Source organism: Pristis pectinata, chromosome 6, assembly GCF_009764475.1.
Source record: "Pristis pectinata isolate sPriPec2 chromosome 6, sPriPec2.1.pri, whole genome shotgun sequence".
Taxonomy (NCBI): Eukaryota; Metazoa; Chordata; class Chondrichthyes; order Rhinopristiformes; family Pristidae; genus Pristis; species Pristis pectinata.
Genome location: NC_067410.1, coordinates 92075396 through 92096556, shown reverse-complemented (window position 1 = coordinate 92096556; position 21161 = coordinate 92075396). Strand labels below are relative to the sequence as shown.

At 40.0% G+C, this 21161-nt stretch overlaps 1 protein-coding gene across 2 annotated transcripts in view; it reads right to left on the bottom strand.

The window, feature by feature from the left end:
• Positions 1-19205, bottom strand: part of capn10 (calpain 10) — a 29884-nt gene extending 10679 nt beyond the window's left edge. For both annotated transcript variants that reach the window (XM_052018071.1, XM_052018072.1), the window contains exons 1-9: positions 19049-19205; positions 15627-15836; positions 12456-12587; positions 7391-7578; positions 6056-6273; positions 5809-5950; positions 4633-4799; positions 1724-2016; positions 329-531 (exon numbers count right to left, since the gene is read on the bottom strand). In XM_052018071.1, coding sequence (XP_051874031.1) covers positions 329-531; positions 1724-2016; positions 4633-4799; positions 5809-5950; positions 6056-6273; positions 7391-7578; positions 12456-12587; positions 15627-15767 — 1484 coding nt within the window. In that variant the 5' untranslated portion in view covers positions 15768-15836; positions 19049-19205. The remainder of the gene's footprint in view (positions 1-328; positions 532-1723; positions 2017-4632; positions 4800-5808; positions 5951-6055; positions 6274-7390; positions 7579-12455; positions 12588-15626; positions 15837-19048) is intronic.
• Positions 19206-21161: the final 1956 nt, after the last annotated feature.

Genomic DNA, 21161 nt, shown 5'->3' with positions numbered 1-21161 from the left:
CCACTTGTTAAAGAAAAATAAAGTTACATTTCCTAACATTTCTCCACAAAATCATCCAAGGATTGTTTATTCTCGCATCAGTTTGACATAAACTCTGGAGTATGACACAAATAAAGAATACAGAACTGCTCAGACAGAATTTGTCCATTATCAGTATCAATATGGGCCTGTAGTCCAATTCCAATAATACCTAATCAACCCCATCCTGAAGTTGGAATTGATATTGTTATTTTTTTTTCTTTTAATATCCACCAACACAGTTTAAAAATAAACAGTTCTTCCACCCCAGTTATTTGATGTCTGTGTAACTGGATCTCAGTGTTCTTACCTCAGTGAAATTTTAGATGTTGAAAACGCGCGTAGTAGAAATTCTCCATCTTCATCTTTCATGAACGTACTGGGGATGACTAGATAGTAGCCAGGTGTAAGGTCACAATGCAACTTTACTTCTCTGTCATACGTATGGCATTCAGTTGAAATGGTGGGTGGTTTGGCAACAGTTTTCTGCAAATTAAATCGTTTTTTCTCCACCTAAAATTTCACACAGAGAACAGAAAGACAAAGCTCTTCTCCTTCCCAAAAAAAATGATCAAGGCCACATCCTGCAACATCCACATTCAGCTCCTGACTAGACTTAACTTCTTCCTGTCAAGAAGTGGATAGCAAAGAAGGTTGTCTACAGCTACATCAGGATATAGATCAGATGGAAAGTTGGGCAGAGCATTGGCAGATGGAATTTAACCCTGACAAGTGCAAGGTGATGCATTTTTGGAAGTCAAATAGGGGTAGAATATATACAGTAAACGGCAGGACACTAAGGAATGGTGGTGCCCAAGGGTCCAAATCCATAGTTCCCTGAAAGTGGCAATACAAGGTTAGCTGGGTGGTGAAGAAAGCATATGGCTTTCTTGCATTCATAGATCATGGTACAGAATATAAGAGTTGGGATGTAATGTTGTAACTTTACAAAAGATTGGTTATGCTGCACTTTGAAGTACTGTATGCAGTTCTGGTCGCCACACTATAGGTAGAATGTGATTGCGCTGGAGAAAGCAGGAGAGATTGATCAGATGTTGCCTGAATTGGAGGACTTTAGTTATGGGGAAAGACGGGATAGGCAGGGCTTGTTTTCCCTGGAGCAAAGGAGACCAAAGGGTGATCTGATAGAAGTACATGAGATAAGCATAGATAGGGAAGATTGTCAAAATCTTTTTTCGTGGTAGGGATATCAAAAACAAGGAGGGATAGGTTTATGGTGAGAACAAGGAGTTTTAAAGAGGATCTGACGGGCACGTTTTGTTTTTTTTAAGAAACACAGTGAGCGGTTGATATCTGGGACACACTTCCAGAGGAGGTACTAGAATCAGATATGTTTAAAAGCCATTTACCCAGCTACTTAAATAGGCAAGCTCCTAATGTGGACAAATGGGATTAATGTAGATGGGCAAAAAGGTCAGCATGGACACGGCAGGCTGAAGGGCTTGCTCCTGAGCTGTACAACTCTATGACTCCAAGTCAATAAAGACATTTTTGCTTTGTGATTCTATTGCATTATCTGCACTACACTCAAATTTGCTCTTAAAAGTTTAGGATCATTTTACTGCTGCAGTTTGTCTCTGCTAATATAGCCTAAAAATAAATGACAAAAGCAATGGTTTCGATCTACATTTGTCAAAGAAATATTTACTTCTGGCATGAACCATTTGGTTTGAGCTACAAGTACCTTCCACACATGTAGTCCTATTGCACGGTAACGCTTCTGTTGGAGGGCATCAGTGGTGGGCCTTTCGTTATCAGGACAATGCATAGAAGCATCCCGAGCCCGACAAGTCTTGCCATTTTTAGTGCTTGAATCAAGTTTTTTTTGTAAAATTGTGATAACTATTTCACCTGGATCCAGAATTCGCAGCCAGAATTTAGGATTACTGCAGAAACTGCTGTTATTGCGGCAACCACCAGCAGATTGACCTTTGACCCAGCCTCCTGAAATTTGCAGTGTATGGCATAAACTTTTACCTAAGAAGTAAAGCAGAATTATAACCATAAACAGTCAACTGTACACCAAAACAAACAGGGTGCCCACCAAGAGGTTTATCACACACATAGTTTGTACAGTAGCACTCACTACAGACTAGCGATTACTACTGGGTCTTCCATTCATTGAGCACAACTGCAAACATTTATGCAACTGTCATAATGGTATCTGCATGGAACAGAATATCCAACTGACCATTTACCATTCATTTAAATTTTTTGATTATTCATGATCATATGATTATTAAATAGGAGATGATTTCACCCACCATACCTGTGCCATCTCTTTCAACAGATATACCTATTGCCATGTTCTTTCCTAATGACTCTGCAATATTATACCCAAGTGTACATCCACTTTCCTTTTGCAAGTTACTATTCCACCCACTTCCGCCAACCTTTCAGGGACTACAGTCTGGATCAGCACAATTCGTGTACAAGATGTTCTCATTTTCCCATTGGATCTTCTTAAGCTTGTATGCTTTAGATATTACTGCTAGTGGGAACAGGCTCCTATTATACAATCTATGCAGCAATAAATCTTTCCAACAAATGCAATTAAATCACTACATAAACTTGTAAAGGAAATTACATAAGCAGAGGAGAGAGTTGGCTAAAGCGAACTGGGCAAAAAGATTAGCAGGTAAACCAGCAGACAGTGGCAGACATTTAAAGAGATAATTCATGACCCCGGCAACGATATATCCCAAATGAACAACTCCTAAGGAGAGGATGAACCAGCCAAGGAAGTTAGAGAGTATTAGGTTGAAAGAGAAAACATGCAAGGTGACAAAGTTTAATGGCAGGCCCAAAGATCGGGATAAATTCAGAAAAGAAGGACTAAAAGATAAAGAGAAAATAAAGTACGAGGGCAAACTGGCAAGAAATGTAAAATCTAGCATTGAGAGTTCCTTTAAATATGTAAAGAGGAAGAAAGAAATCAAAGTGAACATGGGTCACTTTGAGAATTCAGTTGGGTAAAAGGTTATGGGGAATAAAGAAATGGCACGGGAGTTAAATGAATATTTTACATCAGCCTTTTATGGCTAAAGATACTACGAATGTCCCATTAATACTTAAAAATACAGGGGTGGAATTAAACACCATCCCTATCACTAGATAATAAGTATTATGCAAACAATTGAGGCTGAAGGCTCCCAAGTCTCCAGGCATTGATGGTTTGCATGCGTGGATCCTAACGGACGTAGCTATAGAGATAGCGGTTGCAATCTTCCAAAAACCAAACATTTAGCTTGTGGTCTACAGAGCATCAGCAATCACTGCCCTCCCGTATTCTTTGGAGCCATGTAGAAACTACAGCAGGCTTATCAAAGTACAGAAAAAGTACCACCAACACTGTCTCTACAAAATTGTCCAAATCCATCGAGAGGGTGAGCAGACTGATATCTGTGTTCTCTCCCAGGCCAACATCAAGGCTCTATTCTCAGTCAACCAGATTTGATGTGAGGGCCACTATGTCTACATGCCTGACACCAGTCCCTCAAATCAAGCTCTCTACCCTTAGCTCCATCACAGCTAGAGATTCCAGTGAGGAAAAAAGATGTTCTTGAAGTCTTCTTGAAAAATACAACATCCTTACCAACTCATAGGAATCCCTAGCCTGCGACCAATCAAAAGGTAGCAGCAGCATCTGGGAAGGCACTGAGTATCTTGAATCTCAGCAGGGAGCACACAATGGTCAACTCATAGAGCAGCCGTACAAAACGTACTAAATAACCCACCCATCTCATCAAGCATGACCTGCCTCTGCTATGACAGAGTCTGCAGAACCTAATTAGGACTCATCTGCCACCTCCAGAGAATTGGAGTGGAAGAAAGTCGTCCTCAATCCTGAGGAATAACCAAAGGAGATTCAGTGGGGAAGAAACCTGAAATGGCATTTGGACAGCGGCATCATTTCTCAACGTTCTGCTGTTATAAAACTATTAAACGGTCCCTTAGTACGATAAGATGGACTCTCGACCTCACAATCTACCTCATTATGACTTTGCACTATATTGTCTGCCAGCACTGCACTTTCTCTGGAACTATAACACTTTATTCTGCATTCTATTATTGTTTTACCTTGTACTACCTCAATGCACCGTTGTAATGAATTGATCTGTATGAACGGTATGCAAGTTTTTCAGTGTACCTCGGGACATGTGATTATAATAAACCAATTTACATTTAGTCCAGCAAAACTATCAGTAATTTAACCACATTCATGAAACATTTAAAGATTCTGGTGGTAAAATTTAAGGTGGATTACTGGGTTATATTTCTATTTCTTAATGGCCCTATTCAGAGTTTCAGACGGCTTGATGGCAGGTATCTGCCCTTTGTTAGCTTCAAGTTATTTTTGGTTCCGCACAACAACATTCAACCCGTTGCATCTCTGAAAATAGTTCAGCAAACCTTAAATTGCTCCAGAATTAACAGAATTTCTGCTATCCCCACATTAGATGAATCACTAGCAGTAGGCTCAACAGACCTAATTAATGACATCTGACCTCAGACTCAAAGATATCACATGGAAAAAATATTGAAATATTTGTTCTTTATAAAATAGTCAATGATTTAAATATCTAAACCTACCTGTTAAAAGACTGAGGATGTGTCCCTCTGTATTTATTGGATAACCAACTGTCATCTCATCAAACTCCCTGAAAAACTCTTGCTCTTCTACCCAGAACTCTCCCTCTTCTGCCAAGGACATCAACTGTGCAGCCACAACTACATCAACTTTGTTCCAACCATCACTCCTATTAAAAAATAGCACCAATTATAAATCAGGATATGTTTATAATGAACAAATGGTTAATCTAATTTAATATAAAAATCTACTGTAGACTTCAGGTGAAGCAGGATTTAAGAACAGTGGATGGGACGGAGGGTTTAAAGGAAGAATTGAAACAACTGTGACAGATGTGATTCAATTTCAAATGTTAGCTTGCTTTTAACTAATAGTTGATTTGTAAGTAGTTGGAGTAAGATTATAAAAATCTTACATCTGTAAGGGGGAGGGATAATAATTGCAGAAGGGTTGGGAACTGGGAAAGTGATAGGGAGGTTTGGATAGCAAATATCTTGTACTGCTTAAAGGCATACATAACGTTGTTCAGTAAAGATTGACAAGGATTTGCTTTCCAAGTTCTATGGCTATAGGATGGATAGAGGACTGTGGGGAAAAGAAATTCCAGTTCTGGTTGTGAACCTGCTCAATTAGGCAGAACAGTTCAGGCAGTCAAGATTGTGCTCAAAGGAGGGAGGGAAATGGAGGAAGCTTGGACACTTACTGCTCTGTGAAAAAGAAAAGTGAGGAATTTTCCATTTTCTATTTCAGTGGTTCAGTGCAATTAACTCCTTTGCCTATTGAGCCATTAATTTTCAAGTAATTTCCCTGGATTGCTCTTAGCTGAACAGAGCATTTCTCCACTGGAGTAAAAACAGTTTTCAAATAAGGTTTATCCCTGAGTCTGTCAGAACAAGAAGGTGTAATGAGATGAAGTAAAGCTCCAGCAAAAACCTTCTCAGTGATTGTGCCCAGAAGAGCTCCTGCGAATGCTTTCTTATAAAAATAGTTTCTCAAGATGAAGCTCAAATGGCTCATCCACTGGTTGTAAAAGAAAACCCTCATGCCCTGACTTAATTAATGTCAATAATGTTTGTACCAGAATACATGATTATTGCCTGGGTGAAATAGCATTGAAATAAAGTGAAAGGCAAAAACACCTTCTCGTATCATTCTAAAGACAATATTTACTGTGTTACCCTTCCTGCCAGGAGCCATTCCAACATCTTCTATTCCACATGTTTCTTATCCTTAGCAAATTGATATAATCACCTACGAGTCCGACAATTTGCTTCACATCAGTGACACTGAAGGCATGAAATTCTGCACGTTCATAGGATCCTGCAGGCCAAATAGTATAAAATCACATTATATCACAATTTATGCCAATCAGTTGATCACAATCTAACTGTAGTTACTTTCCATTTTTGCAACTATTGACTTTACCTTTGGTGGACCCATGAACGGAGCAGCTTATAAAGCTTTTATCTTTCAAATCCTTCATCACCTCGAATTTTGATTTCTCAGAGAAGCTGACATGGTCATTCTTCTCATTGTTTTTTCTATAATTCTTTAGAGTCCATCGATCAGCCAGGCCTCCTGTGATGTCCACCAGAGCTTCAGCCACTTGTCCAGCCCAAAGCATTTCATAGCAACCATGGAGTCTTTAAAGAGTATATAAATGTCTTTATCAATGTCATCACCATATACTACGTAATTCAAATTCATCTTATGTCCTATTACAACACTGTAAACGTATTTGAATTATGGCCGCAAAATAGTTTAAAAACAGAAGATGGATTTCTAAGGGATAAATATTGGTCAATTCTCCTTTGAAAAATAAAGGTGAGCTTCAGGCTTTTAAGCCATTAACACGATAAAGATTTCTAAACCACTTGCACTCAAATTCATCCTACGTATGAATAGGTCTTATTCGCAGAGTTTGTAGGGTCAACAGATAAATATTTCTCTGCAACAAAGTAGTGGAAGGTAGGGAAAGTGTCAATAAATCAATGAGAAATGGAAAAAAGATGAGGAGAGAGTGAAAAAACAGGAAACAAAAGTTAAATAAAAAATCACTTTTTAAGTAAGAGAAACTTAGAGATCATAAAGCAGAGAAGATCAAGACGGCTCTAAGAACAAAAAACCTCATATATCCAGGACACATCAAATTGATGATATTCTGTTGGCCATGCTGGTCTGTAGAAAAGGTAAGAGGTTCTGAGGCTTTAAGACAAAACAAACAAGATTCAGGAGATACAAAATTTGTAAAGTATGGCCAAAAATTACCATAACCCAGCAGAGTGGAAACAGTGAAAGGATGGACTTTGAGTGCATCAGTGCTAGTTTCAGCTTAATACACAGGACAGTCCCAAGATGAATGAAGCACAAGATCAATGAACCCCATTTGGTCCAATAAGACTATACTTAACACAGGCTAAACTGTCCCTTTATGCTTAGCATGTTGCAATTGCTTGAACTCCCTCACCAACACATTCTGACATTGGATTTTTGGCTAGTGCCAGTTCAAAAAAAAACAAGTTTCTTCATTCTAATAAATAGCACACTAAAACAAGCATGCATCTGATTAACCTGAAAAGCTAGGGTAAGAATGTTATTTTCTCATTTATGTAATGAAAGAAACCAATACATTAGAACTTGCACATCTGGAGAAGATCCATACAAGAACCTGAATTTTTTCACATAACCTCAATTTAATGCATTCAATGTGCTGTAAAAGTCACAACTAAACTTTAAGTTCAATTGCTAAAAGTTCCTTACTTGGCATATGCTTTTTCCAATAATGGTAACCAAAACACCTCTTCAGAGCGACAACGAGAAAAACAGAGCCTGCGACTGATACACGGCAACCGATTGTCTATTATAACTTCAACCCATTGCCCAAACTTCCAAAATCTACATCTTAAACATCCTGATTGTATCCATGAATCCTGGCCTGGGGGTATCACCTGGGTTGTATACAGAGGATAAACAACATGAAGGTAAAAGCATTTTGTCAAGAATGTTAACAATATAGTACTATTAAAAGATGAGCAAGGTCTTTGAACAGTAAGGCAATTCCATCTCTAGAGTCTGGGATGTTAGTTAGCATCCCCAACTCCCATATTTTCTTAATTAGTGTCTACCCCTCCACCGACAAAATAATAGGACAGCTCTTCCATTGCCCCAGTATCACTGTCTGCCTAACCTAAGGCCATGCTGTTTCTTCCTGCGTAGAGCAAAAAAAACCAAACTGCTGGAGGAACTCAATGGATTAAGCAGCATCTGTGGGGGGGAGAAAGAGAAATTGTTGATGTTGTTTCGAGTAAAGACCCTGCATCAGGACTGTGTGCAGCTGCACTGACAGACTTGTTCAGAGAGCCAATTAACGTCAAAGACATTCACAAGCATTCAAAATAATCTGGGACCTGTTAAAAATATATAATTTTTTTTTAATTTGAAAAAAAAAGTTACAAGACCAAAAGGCACAGAAACACAAATGGACCTACATGTAGAAATGTTTCAAAATGTTAATTTAATTAAATTAAATCCTCAACATATCAACCTACCCTGAATAGGCTCAGTGGGAACATTTCCCAAACTGAATGCTGGGAAATCTGTGGATGTTGGCTCTGCTCCATCAGACGCCATGATAAATCTGCCAGTGCAGCACAAGGCTAGCACTCGGCTGAGTGGAAAAAATGTACTTCAGTCTCCATTCAGGAATAGCTCAATTACGAACTTACCCGCCAGCAAGTTTGGTCAAATCTCAGCAGGAAGATATGCCCCATTGAGTTCTGTTATGAAGGCAGCCTGATAGTGCACGTAGTGTAGTTTCTCTCCAGTGATTTACAAATGCAGAATGCTGCCCATGTTCCATTTTACCATTCATAGCACTGGAGTGGATACCCATGTCATATCAAATCACAAAAAAAAAGCTTCCAAGATGCAGGCAGAAGCTATTCTGCACCATTTCACAGACCCACAATAGATAAACAACACATGGCATTTCCTGGCAGTTTGACATCTCCAACCAATATTAAAACATGTGCCACGTATTTGCAAACCATGAAATTTACTTTAAGTAATTAAATTAGATTTGGACAGTCTTACAAGAAATTTGAGGGGTTTTTTTAAGCTGTGTATGATTTATTGTATTATTAAACCAATTCTGGTTTCAATAAATTATCTAAAAATACCTCTCTCCTTTTTTCAGACTAAACAGCTTGGTTTGTACAAGCTTATATCATTGTCAGCATTGAGTGAAACAGTAAGGATGCTACAAAAGTAGCTCACTTAATAAGCAAGGACAAAGTAATGATCCATCATAAATTTAAAATTAGAAAAGTCACATCACTGCTGTAACCAACCAAAAGTCACATTGGGTAATGTTCTGAGTATAGTCTCACAAAGAATTTTGTTTTCCAAGAGCATGCATTTTCTACTGAAACATGACATTTTATGCAGAGAATCCAGTTCAATCTAAGAACTTGGCAGCATAACGTATTTATACTGTAATATTAGTAATTACTTACTTAAAGAATAAACAAAGGTGTAGAACACTTCACAACATCAATAGGTCCTAAATGAACAACTTTTGAACTACTGTCACTCTTTTAAAGATACATGGCAGACAATTTGCATGAAACAAATCTCCCACAAACTCAAATATGATGACGACCAAATAACTCTTTTGGCTGTTAGTTGAGGGAAGTGTCATAGAATCTTTATGTCTTCCCGCTGAGAAGAGTATACAAGCTTTCTTATAAGCAAGATAACGCTTTCGACACTGCAACACTCCCTCAGAGAGTCAGACTAGAGTTTGTGCTCAAGTTCCTGGACAAATCCACAATCTCCTGATTTACAGTTGATAATACCATCATTGGCGCCATACCTCGTTGTTCATATTTGTTTTACAATACAAAATATCTGCCAGGCAAAAACAATATCAAACTTCATAGTAAATTTTATGTTTGTAAACAGCAATATCACAGTCCTTGAATGCAAAGAATATTGAAAGACCATAATGATCTTTCAATATTATTAGTTGGGTTAATGATGAATATAAATGGAAGCATATTTAGAAGCAAATTTTATTTAAATTCAAAAGACCAAATTTACAAGTATTGTTTGAAACTAACCATATAATGCCTGCATTATTCTTAAATCTAAGGGATTCTGTCTCTGAAGGAGGCAGAGTTATTAAGGTCGGTAGATAGGATGGGCAAGTAATTCTGTGTATCACTAGACAGAGAGGAAACTCAGCGAGTAGGCACTTAGGACCACAGGATACCCAAAACTATTTTACAGCCCAATTAGTACTTTTAAAAGGTAATGAAAGCACAAAATGCTGTAAACACTCAACAGGTCAGGCAGCATCTCTGGAAAGTGCAGAAGTTCAGAACTTGGAGAGAGAAAACGTGGAGACACAAGAGATTCTGCAGATGCTGGAATCTGGAGCAATACACACAAAATGCTGGAGGAACTCAGCAGGTCAGGCAGGATCTATGGAGGGAAATAAACAGTTGATGTTTTGGGTTGAGATCCTTCATCAGGACTGGTGAAGGGTCACGACCCAAAACGTCAACTGTTCATTTCCCTCCACAAATGCTGCCTGACCTGCCAAGTTCCTCCAGCATTTTGTGTGTGTTGCTGAGAGGAAACATGTTAATTTCCTGACCAACACACTGCAATCAGCGAGGACAGGCAGCATCACCTCCGCCGCGATTATTCTCAACACTGGTGCTCCACAAGGCTGTGTTCTCAGCCCCCTACTTTACTCCCTATACATTCACAACTGTGCGGCCAGATTCTGCTCCAATTCCATCATAACAATGAGTTGGAGTACAAGAAGGAGATAGAGAGCCTAGTGACATGGTGTCAATGACAACAATCTTTCCCTCGGTGTTAAAAAAAACAAAACAACTGGTCATTGACTTCAGGAAGCAGGGCGGAACACACGTCCGTTTGCATCAATGGTGCTAAGGTGGAGATGGTTGAGAGCTTCAAGTTCCTTGGTGTAAGCATCACCAATAGCTTGTCCTGGTCCAACCATGTAGACACCATGGCAAGAATGCCAGCACCTCTACATCCTCAGAAGGGTAAGGAAATTCAGCATATCCCTGTTGACCCTCACTGATTTTTATAGATGCACCATAGAAAGCATCCCATCCAGATGTATCATGGCTTGGTATAGCAACTGCTCTGCCCAAGACCACCAGAAACTGTAGAGTTGTGGACACAGCTTACACATCATGAAAACCATGGACTCAGTCTACACTCCTTGCAGCCTCGGAAAAGCAGCAACATAATCAAAGACCCTTCCCACCCTAGACATTCTCTCTTCTCCCCCTCCCATCCGGCAGAAAGTACAAATGCCTGAATGCACACACCACCAGCCTCAAGGACAGCTTCTATCCCACTGTTATAACCCCTTGTACAACAAGACAGACTCTTGACCTCATAATCTACCTAGTCATGGCCTTGCATCTTGTTGTCTACCTGCACTGCATGTTCTCTATAACTGTAACAGCATGTTCTGCATTCTGTTATTGCTTTTCCATTGTACTACCTTGATGTACTGATGTTGTGAAATTATCTGTATGGATGGCATGCAAAATAGTTTTTCACTGTACCTCAATACATGTGACAATAATAAACCAATTACCAATTTTATGTTGCAGAGAGGTTGGGTGAGAGATGGATAGCACCAACAGTATATTCTACAGGGTGAGGCAGGGTTGATGTGGTGATGAGCTGTTGATGAAGCCACCCAGTTGATAGGTTAACAAGGGGACATGATGCTTGCTTAATCGGAGCAAGTCGACATGTATACCCTCCCACCAACTGGTTCCATCTGCTTTTTTCCCCTGTCTCTGCTTCTACCTATCACCCACCTGCCTCTGTTTCCCAACTCCACGCCCTCCCCTCCCCCACTTGGCTCTTCTGGCCATCATCCGTCATTCCTCCTCAGTCCACCTGTCCCCTAGCAGCCTGTCTCACCCCTCCCTTTCTCCTCTTTATACTCACTATCAACCCTCTCCAATCTCAGTTCTGATGCAAGATCGCAACCCGAAATGTCAACAATTCCTTTCTCCCCACAGATACTGCTCAACCCACTAAGTTCTTCCAGTAGCTTGGTTGTTTTGCTATTGAGTGTTTCAACCATTTTCTGTTTTCATTTCAGATTTCCAGCTTCTGCAGTTTTTCTGATTTTCACTTTTGAAGGGTTGACACTTCTAGGGCAACATGACAACCAATTTTCCCCACAGCAAAGTAGTAACCATATAATCTGTTATGGGGTATAGGTGGACAGATAATATACTGATCAGGGCACAACAGGGAGCTTCTCTTTACAGCTACAAAACTGACATCTGCCCCAGAAGCTTGAGACCTCATTTAGGAAAAAGTACCTCCAGTAATACAACAGCCTTCAATTCTGCCTTGAAGTATCAGCTATATTATATGCTCAGCTTTCTGGACTGAGATTTGAATCCACATCTTCTGAGTAAAAGTGTAATCACTGAATTACACAGTGGAAGAGTGATGGGGTAGTTTGCACCCTCATACATATACTTTTTCTTTTGTTGACTTTAAAGAATGATGCTCCATCCCCTGTGGTGTTCAAACATTTTGTTAAAATATGAAGTTCAGGTCAAATTAACATACTGTCTAGCAGCATCAACATACCCTTGGATTCCTAATTAAAGCAGTCTCAAAAATAGGGGTCTCTTATCCCTAGCCTCAAAACAGCTGTCAAAACAGAAGGTAATAGAATCACAAGCAAATATTTTGCATTCACTTCATCAATAACACAATTAGCTTTATATATTTTCAATTGAAGTACCTTTTCTAATAACAATTTGTTTTTATGCAAGGCTTCACAAGCACATAAGAACCAGCAATCCCCCAAAAGACCTTGCTTGATCTGTCCATCCTGCAGTTTTTCAGGGAACAACTGAGGCGATTTGGAAATTTCCTAGAAATTTCAAGCAAACAAAGTCAAATTAAAGATTATGTCAGCAGAAGACTCAGGCTCTAACTTGTATTAAATAATATAGAAAAATTACCTCTTCGATCAGTCTTTAAAAGTTGGCACGGCAGCATAATTCAATTCAAATGTGGATTCAAGACTAGAGTTAAAATTAAGCTAATTCACATTTCAACAGGGTTACTTCATTCAGGTGTTTCAAAAACAGACATGCAAAGTTATTCTTGGTCAATTAAAAAATTACCAACATACACAAAAAGGCTATAAGCCCCAATGTGCCTTTGTCAGCTCAAATGTTCAGTTCATCATCATTCTCCTGATATTTTCAGTAAATCTTGAAAATCTCTTTTAACTATACATTCAGTTTCCTTTCACAAGTTCCTGGTGAATCTTTCGTCGTCCTTTCTGCCACATATATAATTTCTCCCGATCGTCTCTGATTCATTTACCAATTCAAGTAAATTCATTACTACCATTCCAGCCACTAGGAAGAGCTTAACCTAATTTATAGTAACAAAATCCCTTATGACTATGAACACCATTATTAAATCACCCTTAATCTTTTCAGCCGTAAGAGAATAATCACAGCTTCTTTCACCTTACCACATGTTCAAGTTTCCTATTCCTGTTGAATCACCCCCAAATCCTCTCCAAAACATTGACATTATTTCTATAATCTGGGCACCAGATTCAAATAGAATACTCCAGATGAGGCAGAACCAAATGATTTAGAAAGTTTTAGCATAACTTTCTCCCTTTGCTTCTACTTCTTTTGAAGCAACCTGCTTTAATAGTTTTGTCAACTTATTCTGCCACCCTCAAGTAGGTAAAACCACAGATCTTTGTTTCTGCTTCCCATTTAACACCTTTCCTTCGCATTCTTCCTACCAAAATATCATAGGATAATAATCAGACATCAACCATCATGGGCCTTTTTCATTTCAAAATCTAACTCCCAGCATTTGGTAATCTTCAAACAGAATCTCATATCTATTCTTCCCAACATGGACTAAAGTGACTGGATCCTACCCAGTTTTCTCCAATACCCTTTCAAACTCAATGATCCCTACTCTGGCATCAGATAGCCAGCATAGTTTTTTTGAAGAGGTGACTATGAGGATTGAAGAGGGCAGGATGGTGGAGGTTGTCTACATGGACTTTAGCAAGGCTGTTGACAAGATCTCACATGGATCAAAAGAGGCTGCAGAGGGTTGTAGACTCAGCCAGCTCCATCACTAGCACAACCCTCTCTACTATCGAGGACACCTTCAAGAGGCAGTGCCCCAAGAAGATAGCATTCATCATTAAGGACCCTCACCATCCGGGACATGCCCTCTTCACGTTACTACCTTCAGGGAGGAGATACAGGAGCCTGAAGACCCACACTCAATGTTTTAGGAACAGCTTCGTCCCCTCCACCATCAGATTTCTGAATGGTCCATGAACACAACCTCATTATTCCTTTTTTGCACTATTTACTTTTGTAACCTTTATGTCTTGCAATGTGCTGCTGCCACTGCAACACAACAAATTTCATAACATATGTCAGTGATAATAAACCTGATTCTGATAGACTGGTCCGGAAGGTGAGATCACATGGGATGCAGGGTGAGCTAGCCAAATCAATACAAGATTGACTTGGTGGAAGGAGTCAGAGGTTGGTGGTGGAAGATTATTTTTCAGATTAGAGGCCTGTGACCAGTGGTGTGCCACAGGACTTGGTGCTGGGCCCCCTGTTGTTCGTCATATATATTAACGATTTGGATAACATGATTAATAAGTTTGCGGATGACACTAAAATTGGTGGTGTGGTGGACTGTTATTTAACTGGAATTTAATTCAGACAAATCTGAAGTGGTACATTTTAGGAAGTTAAACCGGGGCAGGACGTACAGAGTGAATAACGGGGTCCTGGGGAGTGTTGTAGAACAGAGAGACCGAGGGGTACAAATACAGAGGAAGTAAAGGTGGTGAAGAAGGTATATGGCACGCTCACCTTCATTAGATGGGGCACTGAGTACAAAATTGGGATGTCCTGTTACAGTTGTACAAGATGTTGGTGAAACCACACCTGCAATATTGTGTGCAATTCTGGTTGCCTTAGTATAGAAAGAATGTAATTAAACTAGAAAAGGTGCAGAAAAATTCATAAGGATGTTGCTAGGAACAGAAGGCTTGAGTTAGGACAGAGTGGATAGGCTGGGACCGTTCTCCCTAGAACAAAAGGAGCTGAGGTTCACAAAATCATGAGGGGCATAGATAAAGTGGACAATCACAGTCATTTTCCAGGGTAGGAGAGTCTAAAACTAGAGGGCATAACTTTGAGAGAAGGGACTTGAGGGGCAGGTTTTTCCACACAGAGGGTGTTGGGTATATGAAATGAGCTGCCAGAGGAAGGGGCAGAAATTACAATACTTACATTAGGACAGGGAAAGGAAGGGTTTAGAGGGATATGAGCCCAATGCAGGCAAATGGGACTAGTTCAGGAAGGCACTTTATTCAGCAGGGACAAGCTGGGTTGAAGGACCTGTTTCGTGCTATATAACTCTATGATTCTATACTCTGAGAGGTGGGGATGGATTTGATCCTCCGTGTAAATGATGTTATCCATTACCACTCATCTGACTGCAATCTCCTAAAATCTGTTACAATCCTCCTCTCTCTCTCTAAGGTTTCTTCACCAAACAACTTTTGAAATAATGTCATGTGTGTGTGCACATGTGTGTGTGAGCAAGAGAGAGAGGGACCAATGGTACTGTGTAATTACATTACTTATCTGCTCTACACCCACAGAGTAACCAGCATCAGGAACTTAAACTTTTCCCCTTTCTCTAGGGAAAGAATTTGATCAACTCAGTATCACAGATATTATCTGATTTGAGACAGTTATTGCTCAATAAGTTATTTCTGAGTATACATTAATACATTTTGTATAAAGTATTTACATGCAAGCAACACAACCTCCCAATAACCACGTGAGCCTCTAAAAGCATTCACGAGGAACTTTCAAACCAAACAGATTCACACCTGTGGTCGCAACCATGTAATTTTACCACTGAGTTTGGCAATAGGTGTAGAATGAGTGGAAAAAAGAGACTTGACGGTAGCAGGGAAGTCAGCATCTTCAAACTGTGATTTCTTTGGGGTCTCCATATCCCAAATGATCATTGTCACAGAAGCTCTCACACATGTCCAAAGGAATCTCAGCAGAATGGGATTTTGTTTTCCTCTGTTAGACTGAGAATAAAGATAAGATCATTATAATGTTAGTGGCAGAAACACTTAATAATATTTTTCAATTTTGGATGAATGATCAGGAAAAAGATAGCACAATAAGTAAAGGATTTATTAATTCACATGGCAACACAAGATAATTATGGATGAAAATAACTATTTGGGTCATCTTAGTTCATCCATTTAGAAAGGGCAATAATATCTTTCTGGAAACAATTATTTATTAAATAATCCTACAGTTATCATCTCAGCTATCTCTCAAAGCCTCACCATGATGCTGGAGGGACTCAGCCGGCCAGGCTGCATCCGCGGAGAAAAGCAAGCGGTCAACATTTTGGATCAGGACCCTCCTTCAGGATTGAAGATAGGAAAAAGGGGAAGCCCAATATATAGGAGGGAAAAGCAGAGCCGTGATAGGTGGACAAAAGAGGAGAGGTGGGGTGGGCACAGGGTGGTGATAGGTAGATGCAGGTAGCTTCCCCTCCCCACCCTTTTCTGCCTTTCGCAGGGACTGCTCTCTCTGCGACTCCCTAGTTCACTCCTCCCCACCCCGGGAACTTTTCACTGCCCCCGCCATAGGTGCAATACCTGGCCCTACATCACCTCCATCCAGAGACCCAAACAGTCCTTTAAGGTGAGACAGAGATTCACCTGTACCTCCCTTAATATCATCTACTGCATTCGGTGCTCCACGTGTGGCCTCTTCTACACTGGTGAGACCAAACACAGCCTAGGTGACCGTTTCGCAGAACATCTGTGCTCTGTCCGTAACCGTGACCTGCATCTTCTCATTGCCAGTCACTTCAACTCCCCCTCCCACACTATCACTGATATGACAGTCCTCGGCCTCCTCCACTGCCAGGGGAATCCCAAGCGCAAACTGGAGGAACTGCACCTCATTTTCCATCTTGGAACCTTGCAGCCTAACGGCATGAACATTGAATTCTCCCACTTTAAGTGATCCCCACCCAACTTCCCCACAATGCCTCTTCCCTCCTCCCCCACATCAGCCTATCACTATCTCTTACCTGCATCTACCTATCACCACCCTGTGCCCACCCCACCTCTCCTCTTTTGTCCACCTATCACTGCTCTGCTTTTCCCTCCTATATATTGGGCTTCCCCTTTTCCTATCTTCAGTCCTGAAGAAGGGTTCTGACCTGAAATGTTGACTGCCTGTTTTCCTCTATGATGTTCCTCCAGCATCATAGTGCTTTTCATCTAAATTCCAGCATCTGCAGTCCTTTGTTCTCAAAGCCACACCAACCTTGTTCTAGTCCCGTATCTTTGTGGTGTGGCAGAAGTCTGAAGCAAATTGATGAAATACTCAACCCCTCCAATGTGCATGTGAATGTCTAGCTGAATGACCAAGGCAGAAAGGTTCAGAACAAGGATCTCTAATGCAGAAACCATCAATTAGGTTAGTTTTACTGTCCAAAATCTTCTGCCATAGCAGTCCATATAATTTATACATCATAACTTTGTTTTAGTTGAACACATTAACGTCTACCAAGAACTGGTGAAAAATTTAAATGTGTTTATATTAAAAAAAAGTTTACATAGTTAAGGATCCTCTTGGGAGGAGAATTCCAGATACAATGTTCAAGGGGAAACACCTCTGTTGCAAAACCAGTGTCTTCAGCTTAAACAAGGACAATTATAAAGGTATGATGGAAGACTTGTCCGGATTGGACTGGCAAGAAGAGGTTAAGGAGAAGGTCAATAGATGAGCAGTCACATATATTTAAGCAATTAATTCATAACACTCAGCAGAAATTTATTCCAATCAGAAAGAGACTCAATGAGAAAATGAACTTTCTGTGGTTCATAAGGGAGGCCAACAAACATATTAAATCAAAAATTAAAGCATACAGAGTGGCAAAAGCTGGTGGTAAGTCAGGTGACTCTGAATTTCTCAGGAACAAGCAGTGGAGATCTAAGGAGCAAATAAGGAGGGAAAAGATGTTTATGAGTGGGAACATACAAGATATAGTAAAAGCAGCAGCATGATATATAAAAAGAGGGCAGCTAAAGAAAGTGAGGGACCCCTGGGGAGTGAGGCTGAGGAATTAATAATGAAAATGGGTAGGAAAGTATGCTGCAATGAGGATATTACAAACTCTTTTCTCTGAAATTCTCCATTCCAGAGACTGATGTATACTGGATCACCAGAAATATTTAAAGAAAGACTGGGGAATTGAGGAATATGTGGAACTGGCACAGAGAGATGAAGCCTGGATAGATCGGCCATGATCATATTGAATGGCAGGGCTAGCTTGAGGAATCAAGTGGCCTATACCTGTTTCTATTTTCTTATGTCTGGTTGCCTATGAAGCACAGGCAATGCTGCAAGTTACAGGTAGCTGTGCCTTCATCCCAATCAAATTTTCAACATTACACTGGTTAAGCATATTTTAATGACTATTTTGCAACCACTCCCTACATCTTTTCTGGTCTGACTTCACACTAGAACTGCAAGTCATCATTGTTCTATGATCTGATCACACAAGTCTGCTACCCAGTATAATCTGACATACCATAATGATAAAAGTAAGTTGTTAAAATGAAATAATCACTCGATGAAAACAAATTAAAGTGATGTGTAGATTTTTTGCTGATACTATCAAACTGTTGCAAGGACATTTATAAAATTTTCCAATGCCTAATCTCTCTCAAGCCTCAGATATACGACTGTATCAGCCTGCATCACACTCTACCCCGTGTATTGTCCTGTGCAAATGCAATAGTAGACAGCAGCAAATAACCCTTTATGGAATATTGTAATGTTTATTGCAAACGGAAATGTCCTTTTCAACGGTAACATCAAGAAAACACGTTCGCACTTTGATTAGACAAGTTTGCCCAGGCAGTCGGACAGTAATAGTTGGTAATTAATGTGCAGATTGTGATTTAAGGATGTATTGAATCGTACCTGTTATTACCTAACGTGACTGGATGGTATACCTGTAGTGGGTTTAGTTTCGGGTTCCCATCTTTCTCCATACTCTGAGGACTATATTAAACCCTGCGGCACTGACTTTCTCGTTGGGTATCCGCCTCTTCTCCGCATCCTGTCAGGCTTGCATTCACTCGAGCGCCGAGGATTCGTGGCCCGGAATTTCGTACACTTGCAGTCCGTATCGGATCTTTCAGTGTTAGGTCTCAATTCAAACAGAGCAACAGAAACAAAAGATTTTAAATGCGAAATCGATTACCTGAGGCGGTAGTGACAGAGTCGGAGCGCACCTCCTTTGGGTAGACGACAAGAACTTTCCGTCATCATAATCCACCGGGATGGAGCCTGTGCAACGCCCTTAAATATACCCGCAGCTCCGCCTGTTGTAAACGCGAGCACTAAATTCCCGTAATGGCCAAGTGCTGATGCTATCAGAAGATGAACCGTGAATATTCATCAGATGTCATGGCGCAACCTCAGACTTGCATTTGATTGGGACATTGCACCTCCCTAGCAGAGCCTCCCAGGGGAGTTTACAGAAGATGAATTTATGAAATTTAGAAAATATGGCAACTAATTTGTGCTCAGCAAGATCCCACAAGTAGCTGGGAGATGACTACACAGTCGGCAAAGCTTCCGCCTACTGCCTACGCTAACTTAAGTGGTGATTATATACTTCCATTTTAAGGATTCATCAATGGCAATTTGATTCTAAGTGCCATCCTGGTCAAAAATAGCCAGGCTCCATATTTCAGCAGGGCCAGGCATATAGTAATGTCATCACTTGGGGAAAGGGGCTTACAAGTCCCACTCACAAAAATAGTTGGAAAAAACATCCTTTAAGAAAAACACATACTCAACTCATCCGGAGACACACGAGACTCCAGATGCTGGAATCTGAGGTAAAAAACAAACAAACTGTTGGAGGAACTCAGCGGGTCAGGCAGCATCTGTGGAGGGAAATGGGCAGTTGACATTTCGGGTTGAAACCCCTCATCTGGACTGACCCACTGAACTCCTTCAGCAATTTGTTTTTTTACTTAACTTATCTGGTAGTCAAAATAACTGGGATTATAAATGCTCATTCAAAAACTAATAATAATGATATTAAAAAGTAAAAACTAATTAAAATATTTGTAAACTCAATTCAAGAAGTTTAAATCAGCTAACACTTATTGTCAGTCACAGCTATTCATCTCCAGTAAAATGAATCAACTTTTTGTTCTGATACCAAGTTGAGTCTGGTGGGGGTTCAGTGAGCAAAGGCCCCAGCCTACGTGCTGAGGAAATGTAGTAAGTTTGTACCCTGCAGCTGAATTCCAAACCAACATGGCAATTACAGTCAGCAAAGCCCCAATGAAAAGAGGTCAGTAAGTCTGGGACTGCCAAGGTTGCATGGGTGTCCCAAACATGGTGACATTTGATGGAAATGTGGGCATTTCCCAGCATGTTAAGGTTTACTTTGCTTTAATTACATTCTTTGAAGAGATCAGGATACCAGAGATAAACTTCCTACATTTCTTCAGGCATTGTCATGGGATTTTTTTTTACATCCAACTGGGGAGCAAAAGGGACTTCAGTTTAATATATGATCTAAAAAACTGCAGCTTCAATTATGCAGCAAGTCCTCAATATTTAACAAGAGCAATAACCTAATCTTTGAAATGGTCTAAGGTAATATACCTCATAAGTCTTGCCATTTCGGTTGCAGAAGAATGGAAAAACCATTCAGTCACAAACTTAGAGAATGACATCCAATCTTTTTTTCAGACTCCACTTTGCGATTAGAGAAGTCTGCAAATATGAATGTGTTGAAACAAGGATTTGAAAGATTCTAACAAAGATTCAACAAAAATTGTATTAAAATGGAGCATAGGAACTACCAAAAAAACACTGAATAACAAGGAAAGGTGAATACCAGATATATTGAAAACATGAAAATGGATAACATTTGGGCAGGTACTTCAAGAAGGTTCTGATTTTATTTCAAAGAAGTAAAATTGGGAAACATTGCTGTTGCATGAAAACCATCAACCCTTTGCTCTCTGGTCTTCAGTGGCTCCCAGGTAAGCAACATTTCAATTACAGAATTCTCATCTTCAAATCCTTTCATGACCTCAAACCCTACACGTGTACTCGCCTTTAGCCTTAAAACCTTACAATGTGTCTGTGCTCCAAATGTGTCCGTGCTCCAAATGTGTCCTCCTGGATACACAAGCTTTTAATTAGTTCACCACTAGAATTCTCTCTTAAATCTTCTTTTCAGACAATCTTTAAACTGATTACTTTGATCAATTTTTTTTGGATATCTGCCTCAAAATCTTTTTATTTGACTTGGTGACAAATTTTCCAGATAACGAGCAACAATCTGG